We start from the raw sequence: 27244 nt of genomic DNA on the forward strand, positions 1-27244 counted from the left end.
CCCCGACCCGTGGAGAAGGCGAGCCCTGAGCAGGACTTCAGGGGGGTCCACTCCGAGCTCCCAGGGGCGGGGGTGGAGGCCATGACTCATGCAGCGGGGCCTGATGACTCAAGCCTGGGCTGGGGGCCAGACCGACATATTTTCCAAAGAAAAGGGACTCGGGGGCCCTCCCTCCGGGACATCCCTCCCTCCCACCTCCCGGCGCGGGGGCCTGGGAACCAAGCCCTGGGGCGTGTGTGTGTGTGTGTGTGTGTGTGTGTGTGAGCGTGTGCACGACGTGCCCTCGCCCCCCGCCCTCATGCAGCCACACAGCTGGGTACACAACTCATACCAGGGACACCTGGAGAGGAGGTGACGCTGCCCGCAAGGACCACCCTGTGTGCGCACGCGCGCGCTCAGCCCGCGGCACTGGGCCGCGCGGTCCGGCCGGCACACACCCAAGGCCACACCCGCGCGCCCGGTTCTCGGCTCCCGGCGCCCCCTGGCGGACACTCGGGAGCTGGGCGGCTGGTCGCCGCGTCCCCCGTCCCAGGTGGTGGGCGCTCAGGTCTCCAGCGCGTCGCTTCCAGTGCTCTGCGCGAGGATCCGCTGTGTGACCCCCGCGTGGCGCCTTCCCTCTCTGTCCCTTTTCCCTTTTTGAGCCGAGAAGGGCCTTTAGGAGGCCCTGCATCCCTGTGGATGGGTGCCAGGGCCACGGGCCTCCGAGCTTCCTTCCTTATTTTGTAAACAGTGACGACTGAGTCGATTCTAAGACGAAGTCCCCGGGGGAGGGGAGCCAGAACAATAGCTGACATTTAGATGCCAGGCACAATCTTAAACGCTTTACATATATTCTCTCGTTTGATCTTCTGAATAATCTATGAGGCCCGTGTACCCTTATCATCCCCATTTACAGACGGGGAAACTGAGGCACAGCTAAGCTTGCCCGAGATTAACGATTCCGAGTCTGCGCTTCCAGGGCTCTAGTAGTGTCTGTTTCTAACATTCTCTGCATGTAACATTTTGTGCTTCCAAACTCGACATTCCGAAAACTCTTTAATTTCTGAGATTCTGGGATTGGAACGTGTCTTCTGTGGAATCTGCCACTGATGGTTCAGATTTTTCAAGAAAAGTGGATTAAAAATAATAATAAGCAAGGGGCACATGCGTATGGTGACTTTTGGTGGTAAAGACGATGCAGTCTATATAGATGTCAAAATATAATGATGTACACCTGAAATTTATATGTTATAAACCAATGTGACCTCAATAAAAAAGTAATCGGCAAATAATAAAAAGTAATACTCGGATTAAACAAATATTTCTGGGCGGCCTGGAAAGGTGTGTCATCGAGAACCTACAACCGGCGGCCGCCAGGACTCTGCAGAGAAGGGAGCAGCCATTTACCCTTACTCAAGATGGCAGCCTCCTCGTCCCTTTGTAGCTCCAGACCCTTTACCAAGATGGCGGCCACCGGAAGTAGGTCACGGGCGGGGGGGGGGGAGATCTGCGCGCGCATGCCCCGAACGGGCTTCCGGGACGCCGGCGGCCGGAGTCTTCCTTTAACAAGATGGCGGCGGGAAGCAGCGGGGGTGGCGGCCGGCGCTGCTCGAAGAGCGAGGCCGATTCCGGCTTCCTGGGGCTGCGGCCCACTTCGGTGGACCCTGGGCTGAGGCGGCGGCGGCGAGGCCCCAGAAATAAGAAGCGGGGCTGGCGGCGGCTCGCTCAGGAGCCGCTGGGGCTAGAAGTCGATCAGTTCCTGGAGGACGTGCGGCTGCAGGAGCGCACGAGCGGGTGCGTGGGGCGGGACTTCCGGCGGCGTGGCCGAGCGTGCTTGAGGAGGACTTCCGGGGGCTGCGGGCGCTGGTACCTGGGCGCGCGGGGCACGCCGGGAGGATGGGCAGGGGGCTCCGCGTGGGAGGCCGGGGGACTTGCTGGGGGTACCAGATACAGAACGCTTGGTTATATTAGAATTCAGGTAAACAATGAGTAATGTTTTTAGTGTCAGTACATCCCATGCATCCTCTGTAGCTTAAGTCCTGTAAGCTGAAGGGACGGGACTTAGCCTGGAGGAGTCCCGAGGCGGAAAGAGGAGGCTTGAATGAGCGTAAGAGGAAAGCGGGGCCCTGAGAGGGTCACCTCCCTCTCCCGCATCTGTGGCTGACGTTCTTCATCTCCATATCCCAGAGGCTTGGTATCGGAGGCCCCGGATGAAAAACTCTTCTTCGTGGACACCGGTCCCAAGGGAAAAGGTGAGGAGGCAGGGCCTTGGGTCGGGGGGATGGGGGGGTGCCTGGCGATGATGGTCCTTATCTAGCTCCCCTCAGCCTCTGAGAGGATCGGTGTTAATGACGTGGCTTGGATGGCAGAAGGCTGCTAAAAAGGGTCTTTGCTGTAAACGGGAGCACGTGGAATGAACAGGAAGCGAGCTGGAGACTAACGTAAAGAAGTCGGGTGTTCTTTTCGAGGTGCCGGAGATCTTAACACGCAGAAAAGCCAGTAGGGGGCTGCCTTGATGAGTAGATTAGACGTAAATGAGGGAGTTTGCCGTGAATTTGCAGAACAGCCAGTCAAGGAGCTGCTGTAAGAGATGAGACCTCCTTTAGTTAGTAAGATGTGTTTTAGTAAGAATAGGAGGATCCGCTTTAACGAGTAGGTGAGAAACGCGTCTTAACCTGCTTGCTTTAATTTGCCGAAATGCAGGGTGGGGACTTGCTGAGACAAGCATGAAAATGAATTAGGGATTGCTTAGTAATAATGTTTGTGTCAGTAGGTAGAGAGACAGGCTAAGAACAGGCCATGTGCTGAAACAGGAAGACAAGCTCAAGGGTCTGCTTTAATAACAAAACCGCAAGCTGCTTTAACAGCCGGACGCTCTCCGGGAGCGTGTGTGAGATAGTCAAGGGGCCTGATCTAACCAAAACAAGAGGACCCCTTTCACTGAGCAGAAAAAGTGAAAAATACATGCTTTGAGGTGGAGGAGGCTGAGTGGGCAGCTAAGACAGGGTTATCGGAGAGCCGACTTTCGCAGAAGCCAGTGGATCTGGTGTGTGAACACACGGGTGAGTCGGGGACCTGCCCTGGTGGTCAGGTGAGGACGCAGCGGAGGCCAGCTTGGGCCAGGAGGGAGTCGGGGGGGGGGGTGGAAGAGAGGCAGTTTATAGATTCTGCTTTAGATTAAAAAAAAGAAGAGGAAGATAATAACGGTTGTGCACTGTGACCAGCGATCACTGTGTTCTGTGTTCCTGAAATACATTGCCACCCAACCCTGTGTGGGAGGCGTTAACCTTCTCATTTTGGAAGCACAGGGGAGTAAGTCACTTTCACGAGGCCCCGCAGTAAGCGGAAGGGTATGGTTTCTGTCCTAGTATGTTTTGTTTTGGGGTTCGTTTGGCTATTAGGCGTTAGAAGTACAAGGCAGAAAACCCTGTTGTGCTGACTTGGTCACCTTGGGCCCTGAATCCAGCTCCCTGGGCCTCAGTGCCGCCTGCCCGCTTCCTTGTTAGCGTTATGGTTCTGCGGCCGTTTCCCCGCTGCGTCCGGAAGCCCCTCATGTGCTGGGCGGTGGGTCTGACTCCCCTGTGTCCCCAGCACAGGGCTGCGTCCAGCTGGCCTGGGTGTAGGTCAGGGCCTGGGGGCCTCTTCCCTCAGGGGGGAGCCTGGGGTCTGCCTGGGGCCTCCAAGTCGGCGCTGGGCTGCGGGTCTGATGGCTCCAGTGGAGCTGAAATGGGGGGCTGGGGGGGTCGGTCTTGGGAAGCGAGGCGGCTGAGGCCCTGATGCCTCTCCTTTGTCCCGCTCCCAGAGCTGAGCAAGAAGAGGACCAGAGGCCAGAAGAGATCACTCCTTCTCAAGAAGCCCCTTCGGGTGGACCTCATCCTAGAGAACACATCCAAGATCCCTGCCCCCAAAGAGTGAGCGTCCCGCCACCCCCGGCCCTTCTTTCCCACTGACTCTGGCCTCGTGGGCTTCTCTGCTGCAGCCCCCACCCACTTCCTGGCCCTAAAGGAATTCTTGGGGAGGGAGGGGGGTAGGGGAGGGTCGCTTGGACGGCAGGGATGGGGTCAGATTTGGGCTTTGGAGAGCGAGTGGGGGAGAGTGAGGCGGGGGCCAGGGTGCTGTGGCTGAGGCAGGCGAGGATGGGGTCTGGACCTGGCCGGGGCTCTGGGGATGGAAGGGAGGGGATGGTGGGAGCCACGGTCGGGAGGTGGATCAGGCAGGGCTTAGTGACTGACCCCTGGATGGGGTGGACAGCGGGGCTGCCCCGAGATGGGGCTATGGGGGAGACATGGCTTTGGGGACGATGTTGAGGTCGGTGTGCAGTGCCTGGGAGACATCCAGGGCGAGGGCCCCAGAGGCCGTGGTGGTGTTGGGTCTGGGGCTCAGGAGGGGCCTGGGCTGGAGGCGTGGGCTCTGAGCTGCTGGACCGAGGAGGAGTGGGAGGAGCCGTGAGGAAGCCTGCCTCGTGGAGGGTGCCTGGGAGAGGAGGTGCTGGAGGAGGATCCGAGTGTTGGGGGGCGAGTGGAGGTGGGGAGTCCCTTCTCAGGCCTCTGCCTCACCCACATCACCTGTGCGCTTTTCCCGGACCCAGCATCCTCGCACACCAGGTGCCCAACGCCAAGAAGCTCAGAAGGAAGGAGCAGCTATGGGAGAAGCTGGCAAAGCAGGGCGAGCTGCCCCGGGACGTGCGCAGAGCCCAGGCCCGGCTCCTCGGCCCGCCAGCAGCCAGAGTGAAGCCTGGGCCACAGGACACCGTTGAGAGGCCCTTCTACGACCTCTGGGCCAAAGACAGTGAGTGCCCGTGCTGTCACTTGTGGGTGGGGCCAGGGCTGCCATGCACAGCGTTGCAGGTTGTGCACTGCACAAGAGCACCATGTCTGGGCGGGTGCCCTGTGAGCATTAGTTGGACTATCTTCGGCAGAGTTGGGCATCTTGAAGTGGCGTCCTCTTCCCATTTGTGCTCCCCGTTCTTGAGGTCTGACTCCTGCTCCTCAGTCTTGGGTCTCTTTTGCTTTCTGGACCCTGTCCAGATGCTCTTGCCTGGCATTCGAAGCCCCTCGGGTCTGAGAATCAGTCTTCCTCTGCCTCGCGCTTCAGTGCTGTCTTGATGAAAGGAGGAAGGGTGGGAGGGAGCCCCTCAGGGCTGCAGTATTTCCCGCATTGGAAAACCCCCAGCAGCCGCCCCTCGCCGCCTCCACAGACCCTCTGGACCAGCCCCTGGTGGGCCAGGATGCCTTTTTCCTGGAGCAAACCAAGAAGAAGGGCGTGAAGGTGAGACTGGGTCAGAAGGGCGTGCTGGGTGGCGGAGGTTGGAGGAGGGCTGGGGAGCCGCGGGGCCTGCGTCTCGGAGCCCGTTGGTCCCGTGACCAAGTACACGCACTGGAGCCAGGGCAGCGCGATGGGCTTTAGGGAGGTCAGGGGACTCTCCCTGAGAAGAGGAGGGTGCTGATTAGAGACGAGGCGGGGGGGGGGGGGGCGGAAGGGGGCAGAGATGGGAGGGCAAGGTCTCCAGGCAGGACCAGCTCTGGGGCAGGGCCCGGGTGGAGGGTGGAGAAATCCTGAAGGGAGCACAGTTCAGGTTCTGGAGTTTTCTCCTGAGTGGTTCTGCATAGGAGAGCCATGGGATCCGGTGGCTGCTCTGAGGAGGCGGGATTGAGGTGGGGTGGGCACACCAGCGTCGGGGGGACGGGGGGGGCGACCCAAGACGGGGTCCTTGTCCAGAAGCACTGGGACTAGGGGGCAGTTGGGTGTGGGGAGAGGACGGGGTGTCCATGGCGACCCCCAGGCTTCTGCTGGAGACTGAGGGCCGTTGCCAGGGTGGAGGCTGGACGGGCAGGGAGAAGGAAAGTCCAGAAGTGGAGTGTTGTCAGGCAGTGCTGCTCAGGCCCGAGCGTGCACTCGAATCCCCCGGGGTCTTGTTGAGACGCAGGTGCTGATGAGCAGAGCCCGGGTGGACCCGGATGCTCCGTTTCTCACAAACTCCGGGGGGGTTGAGGGCCACCCTGAGTGTGTGTCAGTGTTTTGTCAGCCGTGCCCTGCTCTAACGGACTGAGGAACCCTCACGTCCTCTGCCCAGCCCTGCTGCAGGTTTCGGTGACAGATGGCGGTGACTAAAATCCAGCCCTGCTGCCCTGTCTGTTGTTGCAGGTGTACCCCAACCCCACCCACCATGGCGGTGACAGGGCCTCTTCTCAGGAAAGGCAGGCAGAGCCCCTGCATGCAGGGAGCTTGCTCCTCCTGGGCTGCGGCTCCTGGGGGTCCCAGGTGTCCGTTGTCCCCGACACGGGATCCCACAGGCACCTCCCAGCTTGAAGGCCGCGGGCCGTGTCGGCCTCTGTCCCTCCGAGCCTGGAGTCCCAGCATCAGAGCTTGTGAGATTGAGTCTGTGAGATTGAGTCGTGGGCTCCCGGGCCTCACCCTGCCTTGTCCTCTCTTCCAGCGGCCGCCGCGGCTCCACGTGAAGCCCTCCCAGGTGCCTGCCGTGGAGGTGACGCCTGCCGGAGCCTCCTACAACCCGTCCTTTGAGGACCACCAGGTGTGTGGCCCCGGGCAGGCCTCGCCTCAGTTGTCACCCAGCTGCTTGTCGGCGTGCCCTCGCCAGGCGTTCCTCCCTGCCTGCCTGGCACTGGGCACTCAGCAGTGACCAGGACAGCCCTGAGCCTGCCCTCCTGGGGCTTATGGTCTGGTGGGGGGAGACAGACCCCTTTCTAGACAGTGATGACCCAGAGAGAGTAGGGCAGGGATGGGAGAGCCCGGGGGAGTCATCAGACCCAGCTTTGGGGGGTCAGGGAAGGCTTGCTGGAGGAGGGGATGTCAGAGCTGAGACTGAAGGCTGAGGAGGGGTTTGCTGTGGGAAGAGGGGAATGGGTGTCCAAGGTAGAGGAACAGCATGTGCAAAGGCCCAGAGGTTATGTGAGGGTATGTCAGCTTTTGGGAAGTGCACAGGACAGAGACGCAGAAGGTCTGAATGGTCTGTTAGCAAACAAACCACGTGACCAAGTGGGATTTATCCGAGGGCGAAGATAGTTTAGCAAGGGGAAAACCTGGCTGTGAGCGATGGTGTTCGTTTCACGGCTGGCCGTCTGTTGAGCACAGATGCCGTGAACAGAGGGGACACACCCCCTGCCCTGAGGGAGCACAGGTTCCCGGAGAACTGGCGGAGCAGATGTGAGGTTGAGGATGAGACAGCTCTTGTGGCTCCTGCGGGAGGTGAGGGAGGCTGTAGCTGGGAGAGGAGGGGCCCTGGGTGCTCACCCCCACCCCTGCGTCCTCCCAGACCCTGCTGCGGGCGGCCCACGAGGTAGAGCTGCAGCGGCAGAAGGAGGCCGAGAAGCTGGAGCGGCAGCTGGCCCTGCCCACCAGGGAGCAGGCTGCCACCCAGGTGAGCCCCCCCACCCCCCTCCCCTCCCCCACCTCCCAACCCCCCTCCCCGGCCCCTCCCTGGGGCCTGACTCTCCCCCCCCCCCCCCCGCCCCCCAGGAGTCTGCGTTCCAGGAGCTGTGCCAGGGGCTGCTGGAGGAGTCGGATGGGGAGGAGGAGCCGGGTGAGGGCCGGGAGGAGGGGCCGGAGGCCGGAGGAGCCGAGGCCTCGCCGGCTCCCGTCTGCGTCCGCCTGGCGGCTGTGGAGAAGAAGAGCGAGCAGCAGCGGCGGCGGGAGAAGGCCGCCCGGACGCTGGTGAGCACCGCGGGCTCCAGTCTGCTTGCCCGGCTCCCGCAGCCTGATTTCTGCCGTCTTGGCCTGCTTTTTCGTGCTGTTTGGGGTCCTCACAGCTGCTTTGTCAGCCGAGACCTGCTTGCCAGTGCCCTCCAGGCGCCGCGCTGGGTGGGAGGATGCAGTGGGGAGCGTGCTAGGTCACGTCCCCGCTGCCCTGGTGCTTGTGTGGGTGTGGGGGGATTTATGGACCACAGACGGAGACACGCGGGTCAGGGAGGGCGCTTCAGATGACACCCGGCGTGTCGTGACGTGGGATCCAGTGGCCAGGAGGGGCCCCGAGGGGAGGGAAGGCCCCGGGGGCGGCGTGGCGCTGGCTGAGCCGCGACTCCGCCTGTCTCTGCAGCGGGTGCAGCAGGCTGCGCTGCGGGCCGCCCGGCTCCGGCACCAGGAGCTCTTCAGGCTGCGCGGGATCAAGGCCCAGGTGGCGCGGCGGCTGGCGGAGCTGGCGTGGCGGCGGGGCGCGGCGGCAGGCACGGCGACTGGCTGAGGCGGACCGCCCCCGCAGGCTGGGGCGGCTCAAGTGAGGCCCGGGCTGGGGCTCCGGGGAGGCTGGGAGGGGGCCCGCCCCCCGTCCTGGCACCTTTCTCAGCCTGGGCCCCTCCTGGGAGACCTTCTCTTCCCCCTGACGGCCCACTGCCCAGCCCCCTTTGCCCCAGAAAGGGCCTTTGGACTCCGTGGCCCTGAGCCGGCTGACCCCCGGGACGCCCCGTCCCCGTTTCTCCAGGTACCAGGCCCCCGACGTCGACGTGCAGCTCAGCTCGGAGCTGTCTGGCTCACTCAGGACACTGAAGGTATTTGTCCATTTGGGGTGCTGTTGGGGAGACCCCGGTGCCCACTGATGACACCCATCCTTGCTCCCCGTGCCCCCCAGGGGCTGTGGGCGACATCGTGGCTGCCCCCAGGCTAGGCCGGTTGGGCTGATGCCCGGGGGCTGAGGGCACGGGGGCCCCCAGGGGTGGGTGCCAGGTGGTGGTTTGACTTGTGACCCTCAGGAGGCTTGTCCTCCCAGCCAGGTCCCGTTGGAGCCCCTGGGCTCCCGGCCCCACCTTCTTCAGTCCCAGAGGGGTCTCCCCACAGCTCAGAGTAGACCCTGTGCCTCCCCTGATCAGACCTGCTGTGGCTCCCCAGTGCCCCGGGAGGAAGCCCAGCTCCTCACCCCGGCCCCGGGCCCTGTGTGGTCTGGCCTGTCTCGGGGCCTCAGCCAACTGTGTGTCGTCGTTAGTGGGCCAACCGGGCACCCTTCCTCCTGTGACCCTGGCCTTGGCCCCGGCTGCTCCCACTGCCCGGCATGCCCATTTCCACTTTGTCACCAGCCTCCTTCCTGTGCATTTCTGCAAACCCGGGTCAGAGGCAGCTTGGGGGTCAGTGCTCATCTCCCCACGAGCTCAGGGCCAGGCCGAGCCCCCAGTGTGCACGAGGCCAGGCCGGGGGTCTTGGCTGACAGGACAGTTGCAGGGGGCTGAGCCCCGGCTGGACCCCTGGAGGGGTCAGAGGCCCTCAGGTTTCTGCCAGGCCCCTGCTGAGGCCTCTCTCTCTCTCTCTCTCTGTCCCGCAGCCCGAGGGAAACATCCTCCGCGACCGTTTCAAGAGCTTCCAGAGGAGGAATATGATCGAGCCTCGGGAGAGAGCCAAGTGAGGGCCGCGGGGCTGCTGGGGGGGGGAGGGCCGCGGGGACCTTCCTGCGCCTGGTGTGCTTCTGGACACCGACCGCTCTCTCTCCCCTCCTCCAGGTTCAAGCGCAAGTACAAAGTGAAGCTCGTGGAGAAGCGGGCGTTCCGCGAGATCCAGTGAGCGGTGCTCCCCTTCTCCTCCCTGGTGGTGTCCGCCGGGGCCCGGGGCCCATCCCAAACCCCGTGCCTGGCTGGTGGTTGAGTGAGGCTCCCTTGGCCAGACCCAAAAGAGGGTCAGCCCCCCAGACGCACTTGAACCCGGAGTTGGGGTGAAGGAGGGTCCCCAAAGGGAAACGGAAGGGCCAGACCCAGAGGTGGGGGTCCTGTAGGCGAGGACGTGGGCCCCTCTCTCCCGTCGTGCATCCTCAGCCCCCTTTTCTCTGTCCCCAGGTTATAGCTGCCGTGGGATGCTGGAGCCCCCACCCCTCAATAAAGCACCTCTGCCCCGCACCTCGAGCCCGTGTGCCTTGTCTCCCTCCTGCGGGCAGCTTCTCTCTGTCCATCCCCTCTAGCACACAAGGATGTGGGTACCAGACATTGCCCTCCACCAGAGCCTGTGGGAAGCCAGGCTGTGGCAGCGGGCCTGTCCAGCAGTGGCAGGGTGGGCAGCTGTCCCAGGAGGGAGGAAGATCTTGAAGAACGTTGAGCAGACGGTCTGCGGGTGCCTGGTTGGGGGTGGGGGAAGAGAGGGGCGCGAGGTCGGCGTCCTCGTCTGGGTTTCTGGCTGGGGGAATAGCCCTGCTGTCTGCCCCGGGTGACGGGAAGCCCATCTTGGCTCCAGCCTTGTCCACTGGAGTGGTCGCGGCTCAGGTTGGCTGAGCACCTGCTGGGCTTTTAGGCAGAGGGGTTCACTCACGAGCCCTCAGACCAGCCGCTTAGGGGGGCTAGGGTTACCCCAGTGTAGGGGCAGGAGACCGTAGCGTGGCAGCGGGGTTGGTTTTCCTCCTCGCCACCCCATGCTTACTTAAAAAAGATTTTTCAAACCGTGATTCTACAAGTAATAGAGGACCGTGTTCTCACTGTAGGTCGTTGATATGGTGCATAAAGATAGCAAAACAGTGTGCGGGTCACCCTTGACCTTTGCCCTGCGTTCAAGCCCACTCCGTCCTTCTCTGCAGAGTAGGTGCCGCTGCGTTTTGGTGTGAACGGTTCCAGTGTGTTCCACGTGTAATTCTGTTAAGTTGCATACGTGTACGTGTGAACATAGAATTGTTTTGGTTCTGTTTTTTGGATAGAAGCATACTATATGTGGTTCTATAACTTGCTTTTTAGTGCATCTTGGAGGACCTGTGTCTGTACGGAGTTGTGGGTTTTTTTTTTTTTGTTTTTTTGTGAGGAAGATCAGCCCTGAGCTAACATCCATGCTAATCCTCCTCTTTTTGCTGAGGAAGACCGGCTCTGAGCTAACATCTATTGCAAATCCTCCTCCTTTTTTTCCCCCGAAGCGCCAGTAGATAGTTGTATGTCATAGCTGCACATCCTTCTAGTTGCTGTATGTGGGATGCGGCCTCAGCGTGGCCGGAGAAGCGGTGCATCGGTGCAGCCCGGGATCCGAACCTGGGCCACCAGCAGCGGAGCGCGCGCACTTAACCGCTGAGCCACAGGGCCGGCCCCTGTACAGAGTTCTTATTCTTTTTCACAGCTGCATAGACTTCTGTATGAGCGTGCCATAATTCACTCCACCAGGCCTGTATAGCTCCTCCTAAAGAAGCAGGAAGGAATATCTGAGTACAGGCGCCATTTCACATGTGTCTGTAAGACAAGCACCTGGAAGAGAATCTCTGGGCTAAGGGGAAAGTATATCTACAAGGTCGTTTGATGGATTCAGCCCAATTGCTCTGCTTGGAGGCTGTGCTGATTTTTATCTTCCAGCAGCGTAGGCACCCACTTGTTTGCTCATAGCCTTGCTCCTGTGCAGTCTCACTGGTTTATTTTATTGTGCCTGGTTTCTGGTGAGGTTGAGCATCTCTTCCTATGATCACTGGTAGTTTCCTCTTCTGTGCTGTTTCAAACGTTTTGACTGTTTTCCTCTTGGGCTGTCATTTTCTTGTTTATTTGTAGTAGCTCTTTATTTATTCCAGATCCAAAGTCTGCATACACGTTACAAACATTTCTCCCAGGCTGTTCCTTTTGACTCTGTTCATGGAATCTTTTGTCAGACACAAGTGTTCAGTGTTTTTAGTTTTGCGTTAGTCTCCATTTTCTTATCGTGGCCTTTGGGAAGGTTTTTCAGGACAAGATGTTTATAAAAATAGAGCAAGCAATTTATAGAAGAAATGGATGAAGCGGGAGGCTAACGTCAGAGCCTCCCCCTTCCCCCACCACATCCCGTAAAACATGACTTTAAGGAACCGTTCCTTCCCCTCTCTCAAAAATAAAAAAGAATGTTGTGCAGACAGGAAAACAGCTCTGAGTGTGTATATGGGAGGGAGGGAACAGGAGTCAGAAGGTTGAGGTGAAAAAGCCACTTGTTGTCTGCTAACAAGCCTTAACCCCTGGCCTCTGAACCAGTAACTCCACTCTGGGGAGTGAGTCTGAAGGAAACTGCAGGAAGCGGGGCGGAAACTCTTAATGCCCAGAGATGACATCAAATATGTGGACACTGGGAGGGTTGGGCAGTCACTGCTCCTCAAGGGCAAATCCTGGCCTCTGGACGTGAGGCAGAGCCCTCAGGAAGTCCTTGCCTTTCTTTGGCTGGAGAAATGTGTCTGTTCCCACGTGTGTTAAAAAAAAAAAACTGGCGTCACAGCAAAGACACATTTGTGCGTTTTATTGCACGTTTGGATTTTACAGCAAAAGAAAAAAACTTGAAAAGACTTTGTTAAACGATTTGCAAGCTGAGGTGGTGCCCTGAATGTGCTGCGTTCCTTTGGGATCGTGACACAATGAGGTGGGTTAAGGGACGGATGGGAGATGGCCAGACGCCCAGATGCCTCAGAGAACGAGTACGTGAAATGTGAGTGGTGGAATCTAGCGGGTGGGTCTATGCTGGTCATGAGAAAACTCGGCTTTACTGTTTGAAAATTTTCCAAATATTTGTTCGGAAAAAGGCGCATTGGAATTCAGTGTGATGCTCGTGGAGCTGAAGTTTCAGAGCCATTTATTTGCACTGCTCCCTTCCAAGGCCCTCCCACCTCCTTTGGAATTGGTAACTTACTCGTTGTCCTAAAGCGGGTCCCCGAATTGTAAAGGCTTCAGGCTGTGCTGGATCTGCCTCTGATGGGGATATGAAAAGAATCGGAACTACCCACCAGTGGGGTAAAGGCTGAATAAATGATGGTACATCTTTTTGGGGAGGAGGGAGAATCGCCCCCAGCCCTTTCCCTTAAGGTTCTTATGGCTGGCCAAATCATTAACACACAGGGTAGCAGGAGAAAAGCAAACGAAGTTTAATAACATGTATAATGGGAGAAACCAGGGAAACTGAGTTTCTCAACAAAATGGCAGAGGTTTTCACTTGACATAGATTTAGATAAAGGAGGATGTTGGGGGTGGGGAGGAGACAGGAGGGAGACAAATCACAGTAATCAAGAGTATGTATGGGCCGGCCCCGTGGCTTGGCAGTTAAGTGCGCGCTGTGCTGCTGGCGGCCTGGGTTCGGATCCCGGGTGCGCACCGACGCACTGCTTCTCCGGCCATGCTGAGGCCGCGTCCCACATACAGCAACTAGAAGGATGTGCAGCTATGACAGACAACTATCTACTGGGGCTTTGGGGGAAAAATAAATAAATAAAATCTTAAAAAAAAAAAAAAAAAAAGATGTAGGGGCCGCCCCGTGGCTTAGCGGTTAAGTGCGTGCGCTCCACTGCTGGTGGCCTGCGTTTGGATCCCAGGTGCGCACCGACGCACCGCTTCTCCGGCCATGTTGAGGCCGCGTCCCACGTACAGCAACTAGAAGGATGTGCAGCTATGACGTACAACTATCTACTGGGGCTTTGGGGGAAAATAAATAAATAAATAAATAAAATCTTTAAAAAAAAAAAAAAGTATGTAGATTTAGGTCCTCTCCTTCCATCCTGATAAGAGTTTCCACAGATAAGGCCGTCTGCCCTCTTCCCAGTACACAGAGGGAGACACCTTTACAAATATAAATATTTGGTAAGAACTTGGGTAAGAATGGGCTTAGTGAGGACCCTGCCAGTCTGTGCATACCCAGAGTTAAATTCCTTTAGGCAGTTAGTGGGGGAGGTCAAATGTTGGTCAGAGAAAATAATCAAGGTAAAGAGACGTATTTCAGGGTGGCCAATTTTGATCTCCCACGATCTAGACTGCAGAATGAGCATGACGTGGCTGCTAAAAAAGACGGAGGCCATCTGTAGGCAGCGGCCTAGAATTAAGAGCATGGACTTGGGAGCAGCGTCCTGATCTCAAATCCCAGCCCTGTTACTCGCTGTGTGAGCTCGTGAAGGTTACTCAACCTCTCTGTGCCTCAAGAGTCCCCGTCTGCAAAATGGACATAATGATAGTGCTGACATCACTCTGGGTTATCACAAGCATTAAACGAGTGTGCACAGGAACGTGCTTAGAACAGGGCCTGGCACAGAGTAAGCCCTAGGTGGGTGAGTGTTATTGTAACGACATTAGGGGAAAAAGTGTTTTTTGAAAAAAAAAAAGTCTGGAAACTTGCACTCTGTGCCAAAGACTCCTCCCAAATGATCTCACCTTTTGACCCCCAAGTACTGTCTTGGGAACACACCCCAGGGAAGTGGCTGGAAGTTTGGGGAAAAGCATAAGGAGAGGCAGGCCTGTCAGAGTGCCGTGTAGAACGGAAGGAAGTGTGGTCACGGACGCGGGGCCGTCCACAGGGGGAGGGCGGCCTCTGCGGCCACTGACGCAGGAGTCAGACACCCGTGTAACAACCGGGCCCGGTTTCTGTTCTGACGCTCTGTGGAAACAGCCAACAGGATCTGCCCTCATCCACGCCGCCGTCCAGCAAACACACCCCACGCCCAGAGTCTCCTGGGGCAGGGAGGATTCCAGGGCGTTCCCGTACCTGATTACTTTTTACAGCTTTTCCAAGTTTTCTGTAATGGAGAAAACTTTTTAAAATAGGAATTCAAAATGTGGACAAAGATCCTCAGTGTACGCAAAGGTGTCTGCCGTTGAGCTCTTCGGAAGGCTAGAAACAGAAACGGTCCGAATGTAGAACAAGGGAAAGGGGTTCTTACAAGCGGTATGTCCACACTCGGGTGTTTCACCACCGTTTAAGAAAAAGTCAGCTTTAGGAAGAATTTTTAACAATCTGGGGAAATTCTTATGGTCTGTCTCAGAGAACTTTTAGATGGGGAAAAGGACACAGTATGATCTTGACTAGTTAAAAGATGTGTATATGGGGGGGCCGGGCCGGCGGCCTAGTGGTTAAGTTTGGCGGGCTCCGCTTTGGCAGTCCGGGTTTGGATCCCAGGTGCAGACATACACCACTGATCAGCCATGCTGTGGTGGTGACCCACATACAAAATAGAGGAAGATAGGCACAGATGTTAGCTCAGGGTGAATCTTCCTCAGCAAAAAAAAAAAAAAAAAAAAACATATAAACACTAGGAGAGAAAGGCCTGGGGGGGCTCGGCCAAGGGTAAGAGGGCCTGAGCCAACTGGTGAAGGACGGTGGTGGCATCTTCCTCCTCGTCTGCGCTTCCCTGTCCTCTCATTCCCTCCCTGTTCCTCGCTGGGGGCACACGGGCTGGGCCGGCCCCCACCCTCCTTGCAGCAGCTGCATCTCCCAGACGCCCTTGCAGCTGGATTCTGGTCGAGGAGCAGGTTTCAGCAGTGAGAGTCCCTCCAGAGACGCGACCCCAGGGTCACACCAGGACGGGGCATCCCTGAACCCAGCGGCAGCCCTCGTGGGGGGCTCTGTGCTGTCGTCCTGGGCATCCTTCCTGAGGGCCCAGCCCAGAGCCCGCTGCTCCAGCCTCCCGCGGTTTCATAAGCACCCAGTTCCCTGGATTAAATCCCTTCCTGTTTAAAACACCAGGAGTTGTTTCTACATAGGCTCCAATCCCTGCCCGAGACAGCCATGCATTGCTTTTATAAGCAGGAAAATCATTTAAAAATTCTAAGAGCTTTTCAAGATCTGCATGACACTAAACCACTGCGAAAAGTTGACATTTTTGCTGTGTTCATTTGCCAGCAGAAGAGACAGTGGCCCAGAGAGGGCAAGGGGCTTACCCAAGGCCACACAGCCTTGCCAAGAGTCAGAGTCCAGCCAGGACTTTCTCATTCCACTTAGCCCAGGCTTCCATGAATGAGGCAGGAACACAGACACACAGACGGCTGAGCCCTTTGTGCCTTACCTGCCACACAGGTTCATCGGGGGGGTGTTGACAGCCCTTCCATTTGCCCCCACCTCCACTTACCTGACCAAGAACTGAGCCAAAATACTTTCCTTTCCTAAGTCCTTTCCTAGTAGCTCACAGTTGAGCAGAGACTGGAATAAAACAAGGGAGACAGCCATGTGGCTATCACAGGGAAAAGCTTTCCAGATAGAGAGAACAGCCAGTGCAAAGGCCCTGGGGTTGGGAACCTCAGGAATGGCAAGGGAGACCTGGGTGCTTGCAGCCAAGTGAACCAAGGAGAGAGGGCGGGAGGCGATGCGACCTGGGACCAGGTAATGCAGGGCCATGGGGACCTGTGCGGGAGGAGAGTCCCTCTGGCTGTGTCTGGGGAACAGATTATCGGGGGCAAGAGATAAAGCAGGGAACCCAGCGAGAAAGCTACTGCAATAGTCCAGGTGGGAGATGATGGTGCTGGACCAAGTGGTCTCAGTGGAGGTGAGATCTGGGCAGATTCTGGGTACATTTTGAAGGTGGGAAGCACAGATTGGCTAAGAGGCTGTGTGTGCATGTGAGAGGGCCGGAGGGAGATCGAGGATGAATGACACCAAGAATATTCTGGGCAGAACATTTGGATGGATGGAGGTGCCCTATGCTGAGATGGGGCATTGGTGGTTTGGGAACACAAATTCCAGAAAGTAAAGCTCTGTCACCTTCCTGGCTGGTGGGGAGATGCAGAGGGTGAGAGAATGAATGAAAATTGAATGAATGAATGGAGGGGCATGAGTCAAAAACAGGTCAGCAGAGATGGGGACAATTCAAGTGAGAGTGGGTTTGGGCAGGGAAATCCGGATGGGACTTTGGCCCGATGAAGCCTGAGCTGTCTGTTAGGCTTGTAAATGACGATGTGGCGGAAGTGGCTGGACACAGGGGCCAGAGCTCAGGGGACTGGCCAGGGAGAGACTGGGGGTCAGCGCGTGGGTGTGGGTGGCATTTGAGGCAGTGGGTACTAGGAACCAGTGTAGACAAAGGAGGGGAGGAAGGAAGAGTGGGGAAGGAGGAGAGGAGGGCGGGCAGCAAAGGGGACTCAGCAGAAGCGGCCATTCAAGTGGGGGGAACCTGGGCGGCGGATGAACCACCCCCACCCCCATCCCCACCCCAGGAAGGAGGCGGGGCGGCCAAGAGGCCAGGTCAGGGGATGGAGTGCTGAGAACTACCCCAGGATCCAGGGCGGGGCCGCCCCTGGTGACGGGAGCGGTCTCCTGGCACCGCGCGTGGTCCTGCGTGGACATTAACGTCCCCCTGAGTGACCGGTGTGGACGGTCAAATGCAGGGTCTCCCAAGCTTAAGGGGAAGCGAGTAGAGATGCAGGAGAGGCGGTGGCCGCCAGGGGGCGCCGAGAGCCCGCGCCCGGAGCCAGCCCGCCTGCGAGGTTCCCGCGCGACCCTAACTCCTCGTCCCCTCTACTCAGGACCCCCCAAAAGGGCCACACTGCAGCAGGCGAGATAAAAGCTAGACCTCGGGGGTGCCAACGCCGTGGCTGCTGCTTTCTGAATGGACTGGAGCAGATCTGAGGAGACGCCTCTTTGGGCCCGTCCAGAGGGGATTCTGGGGGTCTGGGGGCTGCGGGGTCAGTCAATGAGACTTGATGAATATGGCCACACTGGTTACAAACCCTCTCCACTCGGGCCTGGACCAAGACCTCGGCCTGGAGGAGCGGGGGAGTGAGGCTGGGCAGGGGTTAGTTAAAGGGGGAGGAGCAGTTAACGAGTGGGGGCCGGCGGGAGGGTAGGATGGACAGGGGTCCTTGCCCTTGAGGGGCATGTGTAGGTCATGGTAGGGGAGACGCCAGAAGGTGCAGAGACAGTTGCTCTATAGGTCCTTGTCACTCTGCTGTGGGCAAGGGGTGTCAGGCCTCACTCCTGACAGCCCCCCTGCCGCACCCTCCCACCCCCATCCACCCTGTGCCTTCCCCCGTTGCCAGGCTGAGACCTTACCCAGGACCCCCAGGGGCTGACAGGCCTCATTCCACCCCATTCATTCATCAATGGATCCATCTATCCCTCCCTCGCTCTCTCCCTCCCTGCCTCTCTCCCTCCACCCCTCCCTCCCTCCCTCCCTCCCTCCCTCCCTCCACCCCTCCCTCCCTCTCTCCCTCCACCCCTCCCTCCCTCCATCCACCCCTCCCTCCCTCCCTCCCTCCCTCTCTCCCTCCACCCCTCCCTCCCTCCCTCCATCCACCCCTCCCTCCCTCCATCCACCCCTCCATCCATCCATCCACCCCTCCCTCCATCCATCCACCCCTCCATCCACCTCTCCCTCCATCCCTCCCTCCCTCCATCCATCCCTCCATCCACCCCTCCATCCATCCGTCCACCCCTCCATCCCTCCCTCCCTCCCTCCCTCCATCCCTCCATCCACCCCTCCATCCCTCCATCCACCCCTCCCTCCCTCCATCCATCCCTCCCTCCATCCATCCATCCATCCCTCCATCCATTCATCCATCCCTCCCTCCCTCCATCCACCCCTACATCCCTCCATCCACCCCTCCATCCACCTCTCCCTCCATCCATCCCTCCCTCCATCCATCCCTCCCTCCCTCCCTCCCTCCATCCATCCCTCCATCCACCCCTCCCTCCATCCATCCATCCACCCCTCCCTCCATCCATCCATCCCTCCCTCCTTCCCTCCCTCCATCCATCCATCCCTCCCTCCATCCATCCACCCCTCCAACCATCCATCCACCCTTCCATCCATCCACCCCTCCCTCCATCCCTCCCTCCCTCCCTCCCTCCAGCCCTCCACCCATCCCTCCCTCCCTCCCTCCATCCACCCCTCCATCCACCCCTCCATCCATCCATCCTTCCCTCCCTCCATCCATCCATCCCTCCATCCCTCCCTGCCTCCCTCCCTCCCTCCATCCATCCATTCCACTGTCGTTATAGATCATTTCTGGTTCCCCAGAAAGTTTTCTCAGGCATCTTACCTGTCAGCTCGCCAAGGGTCACCGCTGTCCTGACCTATATCGCTACACATTAGTTTGGCCTGTTTTAGAACTTCATATAAGGGGAATCATACAGCATGCACTCTATACGTTTGAAGTGGTTAAATGGTGTTATACATATGAAAAATTCACGGAGCTGTGCATTTAATATTTGTGCAGTTTACTGTGTTAATAAAAGTAAATTTTTTTTTTTTTTTAAAAAAAGGACCGTCAAGGAAGGGCTCGCCCCAGGAGGCGACCTTGGAGTAAATACCCTTGTCACCAGCACCACTGAAGGCCCCCAGCCTCCTGCAGGTACCGTATTCCTCAGTGTAGCCCGCACCCAAATAACCGCCCTAGCTCCTCTGAGTACCGTATTCACCAGAATAGGTCACGCTAGCTCCTGCCTCTACCGTATGCACCGGTACGCCCCGTGGCACAGTATGCCCCCTGTAGTCGGGAACTCGGTGGGACTTGGGACAAATCTGCCCCCGGTGGAAGAAGAGGCTATAAACCCTACTTCAAAACATTTAAAATCTGAAACATGCCTTTCCCCTTTAAGGATGCAAATGAGTTTGTTATCAGCCAAGGGCTCCTCCGCAAGGAAATGCATCCCCCCGCCCCCATCCAATTTGCCTGAATTCTAAGCGCCTGGTGCTAGCCTACGAAGAGATAATCATTATCGCAGGGAGAGGAAGATAAGAATTCTCCTGGTGTTAACAAAGGACTGAGTTTGCTTTCCTGTTTCACATACGGTTTTTACACCAATTGTTTCGAAGGTTTGTGAACATTCAAATAAATGACGTCGTTTTAAAGATGGTTTTTGTGCAATTTAATGAAACTCACAATCATAGCCGTTGACATAAGCGACTCAACAATAAGCTTACTAACTATTTTCTTAAAGATGCATTTATCTGACAAGTATTTACAGAGTGCCCGCCGTGTGCCACCCCCTACTTTAGATGCTGGGCACATACCAGGAGGAGGACAAAACGGAAAAACACATTCTAGTGCACATTCGAGTGGGGGAGACGGCTAACAGAGTCAAAAAAAATCATAAGTAAAGTACATAGAACGTCAAGGGTATAAGTGCTGTTAGGAAAACGGGGTTCAGAGGGCTGGGGGAGGGGTTGCGATTTTAAATAGGATGTCAGCGAAGAAGTGACAAAGATTTGAGCAAAGATCTGAAGGCAATGAGGAGAGAGGCCTGCGACCGTCTAAAGGAAAAGTGTTCCATGCGGAGGGAACGGGAAATGCAAAATCTCTGGGGTGGATCCATGCTACAATGCTATGATCCTCAAAAACATTATGCGAAGTCAAACACAAAAGAACACATAGTGCGGGATTCCGTTTACACGAAATGTCCAAAAGAGGCAGATCCGTAGAGACAGAGAGCAGACTGGTGGTTGCCAGGGGCTGGGGTGGGGGGAGGAGGGGAGTGGGAAGTGACTGTTTAATGGGGGCGGGCCTCCTTTTGGGGTGATGGAAATGTCTTGGAACTAGATAGAGGTGCTGGTTGCACAACGTTGACTGCAGTAAATGCCTCTAATGGTAAATGTTATGTGTATTTTACAATTAAAAAAATCCTCACCACTCCCATCTCCCATCACCATCATTTCGTGTAAGAAATGACGACTGAGGACCATTTTTTAAAAATAGGAAGGGTGTACTCTGTGATTGTTCTAAATGCCATTGACTCGTATCTCTAAAATGGTTAATTTTATGTTTCGTAACTTTTACCTCAATTTAAGAAAAAGAGAAAACCTCTGAGCCTCTGAGAAGGCAGTGTGTCAGCTATGTTCCGGGAAGGGCCAGGAGGCTAGTGAGGCTAGAGCCTAGTGAGGAGGGGGTAAGATCAGAGAGATAAGGGGGCAGAACATGCGAGCCCTTGAGCGCCACGGTGATGATTCTGCTTGGCCTCTGAGCTGGGAGCCACGGAGGGTTCTGAGCAGAGGAGGGACGTGGGGACCGGCGCCCCCTGGCGGCCGCGTGGGGGAACAGACTGTAGGGGAACCAGGGCGGCCCACTGAGTCTTGGGGGAGGTGACGGCGCCTCCCCTAGCTCTGGCAGGTGAGGGTGGGGAGAGGTGGGTGCACCCAGGGTACATTTTGAAAGATCCACTGTAATTGGCTGATGCACAGGAGACGGAAAAAAGTCAATGGTGACGCCAAGGTTTTCCGCCTGGTCTGGAGTTGCCATTTTCTGAGACTGGGAAGACTGGTGAAGAAGAGGGGCCCAGCAGTGGGGTGGGGGAATCAGGAACTGGGGTTCGAGGTTCCCGTTAGATGCCCAAGTGTCGATGTCAAGTAGACAGTTGGATGTAAAACGCTGGAATTCAGGGGCTGGAAACATGCATTTGGAATTTGCATTATATCCCAAACCTTTCTGATGTGGGTTTGTCTTATATCCCAAACCTGTGAAAGCTGCCCTTTCTCCCCCTACCTAGTGCAGGAGAATTTTTATTTCATAAAGCGATTCCTGTCAGCCTCCCAACCCCAGCCACAGTCGAACAGCGTGGGGCGGTTTGTGTGTTATTGGCTTTTTCATCCACATTCTTCCCTCTTATTCGAGTCTGGTCAAGTTGTGTTGGGGTCCCCAAACCACCCCTGTGTTTGGAGATTTTCTAAAAGGTCCCACAGGAGTCAGGATATAGTTACTTATTATGGTGACACAGTAAGGACGAACAGCAGATCCTTAGGGAAAAAGAGAGTCTGGAGGAATCCATGTGCCAGCTTTTGGACGCTCTCTTCCTCCCAGGCGGGGTCACCCGGAACACTCTTCCCCAGGGTTAAAAAAAGAAACACAAAATTCACCTGAGTAAATTTTAAAGATCTAATTGGCTTTATTTTTATTTATTTATTTAAATTATTTTATTGAGGTCATACTGGTTTATAACATTGGTTTATAACTGTAATTTCAGGTGTACATTATTATGTATCAGTTTCTGCATATGATGCCGGCCCTGATATCAGTTCCCCTACATTAAACCCAGAATATATGGAGTTAAAACCAAAAACACTCATCCTCTTTTGCTTCTCAGAGTTACATTCACGTGTAGATATTGGTTGTTTTACAAATTGTTAAAAGCCCAGGTGGCCTCAAGCTGGGCTCACACCGATGTTTTGGCTAATTACCAGTTCTTGAGGTTTGTTACAGGGAAAGTGATATCAAGGAGCTAAAGCTTCTCAGACCTCAACTCCTTGGCTTCCTGGTGCCAGAATCCACCATCCACCAGGGAGACGGAGACGGCTGAAGGACGCCCACCTACAATTCCCTTAACCACCATCCTCCTCCCTGCCGGCAGCCTCAGAAGGCCAAACACAGGCTGATGGGAAAACACGACCAGCAAGGCCACAGGCTCCCCCTCCCTACAAGCAGCCACATTCCTCACAACCTTTAAAACCTCTTGCCTCCCACCTTTTGGGGAGACGGGACAAATTTGAGCGCTCTCGTCTCCCGGCTGACGTCACCCGAAATAAAAACTCTTTCCTTGCCGTAAGCCTGGTGTTCTAGTTTTATTTGGCCCCACTCGTGTGGCAGGTAAAGAACCCGGCTATGTGTCTGGTAACATATAGACTGCATCATGCTCACCACCAATAGTCTAGTTTTTATCTGTCAATTACATATGTGCCTCTTTACCCCTTTTGCCCTCCCTCCACCCTCTACCCCTCTGGTAACCACCAATCTGTTCTCCTTATCCGTATGTTTATCTTCCACATATGAGTGAAATCATATGATGTTTGTCCTTCTCTGTCTGGCTTCTGTCGCTTAGTATAATACCCTTAAGGTCCATCCATGTTGTTGCAAATAACAAATTTTGACAAAATTTTGTCTTTTTTATGGCTGAGTAGTATTCCATCGTGTATATACCACATCTTCCTTATCCATTCGTCAGTTGATGGGCACTTGGGTTGCTTCCATGTCTTGGCTATTGCAAATAATGCTGCAATGAATATAGGGGTGCATAGATCTCTTTGTATTGTTGATTTCATGTTCTTTGGGTAGATACCCAGTATTGGGATAGCTGGATCATATGGTATTTCTAGTTTTAATTTTTTGAGGAATCTCCATACTGTTTTCCATAGTGGCTGCACCAGTTTGCATTCCCACCAGCAGTGTATGAGGGTTCCCTTTTCTCCACATCCTCTCCAACATTAGTTAGTTTTGTGTTGTTAATTATAGCCATTCTGACAGGTGTAAGGTGGTATCTCATTGCAGTTTTGATTTGCATTTCCCTGATGATCAGTGATGTTAAACATCTTTTCATGTGCCTGTTGGCTCTCTGTATATCTTCTTTGGAAAAATGTCTGTTCATATCCTCTGCCCATTTTTTGATCGAGTTGTTTGTTTTGTTGTTGTTGAGTTGTGTGAGTTCTTTATATATTTGGAAATTAACCCCTTGTCGGATATATGATTTGCAAATATTTTCTCCCAGTTGATGGGTTGTCTTTTTGTTTTGTTCATGGTCTCCTTTGTTTAAAGATCTTTATTGGACGATTCATGAATTGGGCAGCATCTCACCTAGCAAGTGGAAAGGAGCTCCGTTGAGCTGTAGGAAAGGAAATGTTCTTAAAGGTAGAGAGGGAGCAGAAAAAAGGAAATTATTACAATGCTGTTTCTAATGCATTCTGAAGGCATTGTTTCAGGCAAGGCCACCTTCCTAAGGGAAAGGGCAGGGTTTTATGGGGCAGATTATCTCACTAGTGCTGACTAGGTGATTCCATGCTGACTGGCTAAAGGTTACATTCTGGGGAGAGGCTGAACCTGCAATTAGGTTAAATATTAAATCTTGGTTTGCTGATATGGGGCTTGGCACAGTGACTCCTTTTTGGGCCTGCATCTCCCTTTTAACAGGAGCAATGAAAATGCGGCAACATGTGTGTGATGTTTCTGCCCAGGGAAGACCATTAGAGACTCAGGACCCGAGGTTTTTGGGGGGGGGAGGGGGCTGGTCACATGGGCTCCCTCTGCCTAGCATGTACCCAAATGCCAGACTTCCAGAAGGAAGCAGGTGTGAGCAGCATAAATCATATAGTTTTGTACTGTAGGGGAGGAAGACAAATCCCCTACCCTCTAGGTCCTTCTGGCTGGGCTACGAATTAAATTGACATGAGACAGAATAACAGGAGAAAATCAAACAAAGCTTCATAACATGTCTACACGGGAGAGACCCAGGAAAACTGAGTAACTCGCCAAAATGGCAGAGGCTGTTACCTTAAATACTATCTTCAGCTAAAGACAACGGAGGATGTTGGGGGTGGGGAGAGTCGGTTATGGGAGATTACCAGAAAAGCACAGTAAACAAGAGTAAGGTTATCATGCAGATTTAAGTCCTTGCCTTCCACATTGACAAGAGTTTCTAGACATAAAGTCATCCCCCTCTTCCGGGTACAGAGAGGGAGACACCTTTACAAATGGAGATTTCCCTTACAAACGTAAATGTCTCTTACAGTGTGTAACTTCCACTTTTCAGAACCTCTCCTCTGTCTGCAGTTTCTTAAAAGTAACCAGCTCAAAATAATCCTCATGCCAAAGAGACAGATTATGGGGTGGCCCATTCTGATCCCCCACAGTACAAACAGCCTAGGCACAGCGAGCCAAATCTTATCATTCTGGAAAAGTTTTGTATCGGTGGAGAGAAATGTTAACCAGTTAATTTCCCAGATGCGAGGTAAAGGGCAACCTTGCAAGCAGGCCTTTCTAAGGATAGCAGGCCTGAGACTGCTATACTAGCTATTTTCTGCACAACAGAGCCCCCTCGTCCCCCATGCCTGCAGCCCGGAATCTCTGTCTCTCGAAAAGGCCGTGTCGCAGTGATTGATTTGAAGATAAGAAGCTACATAATGAAGAGCAAATGTAAGATCTAAAAGAAGAGCTAAAACCATAAAACTTCTATAAGAAAACATAGGAAATCTTAATGGCTTTAGGTTTGACAGAAATACCTTACATACGGCACAAAAAAGCATGAAGTAGAATTAAAGAAAAAATAAATTGGACTTGATCAAAATGAAAATCTTTTGCTCTTCAAAAGACACTTGCCAAGATGAAAAGGCAAGTGACAGGCTGGGAAAATGTTTGCAAAACAGACATCTGACAAAAGACTTGTCTCGAGAATATATTAAGAAGTCTTACAACTTAATACTAATACAAACAACCCAATAAAATGTAGGCGAAAGATTTGAATAAATAGACGCTTTGAGAAGATATATGATGTCAAATAAGGGCATGAAAAGATGCTTAACCTCATTAATCTTTAGGGAAATTCAAATCACAATGAGATACTTCCACAGGCCCATTAGAATGACGAAATTAGGGGCCGGCCCAGTGGCGTAGTGGTTAAGTTCACGCGCTCTGCTTCAGCGGCCCAGGGTTCATAGGTTTGGATCCCAAGCACGCACCGACACACTGCTTATCAAGCCATGCTGTGGCGGTGTCCCATATAAAGTAGAGGAGGATGGGCATGGATGTTAGCCCAGGGCAAGTTTTCCTCAGCAAAAAGAGGAGGATTGGCAACAGATGTTAGCTCAGAGCTAATTTTCCTCACACAAAAAAAGAATGATGAAATTAGAAAGACTGACCATACCAAGTGCTGGCAAGGATACGGAGCAACTGGAACTCTCCTACCTGCTGGGGGGAATGTAAAATGGTACAACTGATACCAGCTCAAGACAAGGTTGGCATAAGGGAAGCCATATTGTAGAAAAGAAACCACATTCCAACTTTGAATGACCTATGACTAACTAGCCCAGCTGGATATGCACCCTCTAGGAGAGCTAACTTTTCTGTAGATTTTATGGCCCCTCCCAGCTGTGCTAAACTGACAACTTTGTTCTTTTGAGTTCCTTAGGAATGTGATGACCCCCGGGCAGAGAGTCTAGGCTGATAGCCATCATCAATGACAAATGAAAGATCAGGGTATAAGACTTTGCTCTGGTCTCTGATGCATAACCAGTAAAACAAAAGATTATCAGGAACTTAGACCAGATGCCTGCCCCATCTGAAGACCAGACGCCTCCCTGACCCGAGACCAGCCCCCTATATAACTGCCCTGTAGTCTTTTTTCTGTATGATGGTTCTTTCCGACATGAGTCGGCCGTCTTCCCCCTTGCTAGCAAGCTATAATCAAGTCCTTTTTCTCCTACTCCTTGCCTCTCAACTATTGGCATGTCTTGCGGTGGGCAGACGACCCCCCTTGGGCAGTAACACAACCACGCTGGATAACCGTTAGGTGTTTTCTTAAAAAGTGAACCATACACATACCCTATGATCCAGTCATTCCACAGCCGGGTATTTACCCAAGAGAAAGGAAAGCATGTGGCCATGCAAAGATTTGTGCATGAAGGCACATGGCAGCCTGGGTTGTGAAAAGCTGTGGGAGCCCCCTGGACCAAGCCGGGGGCTCACAGAGCTCACAGGTCAGGTCTCCTGATAGGTGCTGCTCTACTCGCTAAAAACTCAGGCCTTGGGATGCCACAGTGCTTGTGTTACCACACAAAATTGAGGTTCTCTGCCAGATGCGCATAAACAAGCCAATTAATTATGACATCAGCCTTTGGGGGAGAAATCAGCCTTTATTCTGCAAGATCCCTCTGCAGAGAGACAGGGGGCATGTACCCTCAGATCTGTCTCCCCGATTCAGGATTTGGGGCGAAGATTAAGAGGTCAGGGAGAACAGGCTGGCACACGGAAATGCTGGTGGGACAGGTTTCGATTGGTGGGCTTCAAGCATTTATGGTAAGGTTTTTAACATTTATGACGGGGTGGGGAAGGAATTTTAACACCGGATTTTCCTGAATGAGGGATCCCTTGCTTCTGATAAGAGTCTGACTTTCAAGTTCTGGTTGTTTCCTGGTCCTAGGGTTCCATGGGGAGGAGGATCTTTAGTTCCCAGGTCATTTTAGGTCCTGATTTCTTCTTTTACGCATACTCTGGCTATGTGACTTTGCAGTTTTTCTGAAAGACAATCCTTGATTGCTTTATTGATAAGAGATGGGGTCTGTTCCAACTGGCTCTAAATAGGCCCATGGTTACACTGGAGGGTCGCCAACACCTCCGTGGGGAGGGCGGGCTCAGCGTGGGGTGGACTTGCCAAGGCTGCCCAGCGAGGTCCGGCTTCTGGGAGCTCCCCTCCTGCAGGTCCCACGTCAGCAGCCCCAGCAAAGGGGAATGTGGGGAGGACAAGGGGGAACCCCAGACGGCGAGGGGCCCCTGAGGTCGCTGTCCCCGCCCCTCGCACCCCCCGTGGAGGGGGTTCTCAGCCCCCTGGGCTCCCCGTACCTCGGCCCCCTTCGCCGCCCCCGGCCTCCTGCTCCCGTGTGTGCAGCACCTCGGGGCTGTTGGCGAAGACGCAGGTGGGGTGCAGCACGGTGCCCTGCTTGGCCTGGGTGTGGAGAATCTGGAAAGGCCGCAGGCGGGGGCCAGGTGACAGAGGCCCTCCACCTGCTCCTCCCACTGCCCGGAACGCTTTCCTCCACTCTCTTGGCCAGACTCCCCCTCTATGTCTCAACTCAGAAGGCCCCTCCTCCAGGAAGCCCTCCCTGACTCCTCCCAGGCTGGGTCAGGAGCCCCCTCTCTGGGCTCCTTCAACCCCCTCAGCCTCCTCCAATCTTAGCCTCGCCCACTCTGGGTCTTCT

At 54.8% G+C, this 27244-nt stretch overlaps 1 protein-coding gene and 1 non-coding gene across 2 annotated transcripts; both read left to right on the top strand.

The window, feature by feature from the left end:
- The first annotated feature begins 1522 nt into the window (after positions 1-1522).
- Positions 1523-9480, top strand: NOP53 (NOP53 ribosome biogenesis factor). The gene is given in 13 exon segments (XM_058529717.1): positions 1523-1773; positions 2167-2231; positions 3782-3890; positions 4568-4767; positions 5177-5247; positions 6416-6511; positions 7253-7357; positions 7456-7650; positions 8033-8146; positions 8148-8209; positions 8414-8480; positions 9245-9321; positions 9420-9480. Coding segments are annotated over 13 exon segments (1446 nt in total). The 5' UTR covers positions 1523-1549.
- On the top strand, positions 8519-8629 carry LOC131398014 (small nucleolar RNA SNORD23). Its single transcript, XR_009216811.1, has one exon. It is a non-coding gene; the product is annotated as a small nucleolar RNA SNORD23 (small nucleolar RNA).
- Positions 9481-27244: the final 17764 nt, after the last annotated feature.

Source organism: Diceros bicornis, chromosome 34 (assembly GCF_020826845.1).
Source record: "Diceros bicornis minor isolate mBicDic1 chromosome 34, mDicBic1.mat.cur, whole genome shotgun sequence".
NCBI classification, from domain to species: Eukaryota; Metazoa; Chordata; class Mammalia; order Perissodactyla; family Rhinocerotidae; genus Diceros; species Diceros bicornis.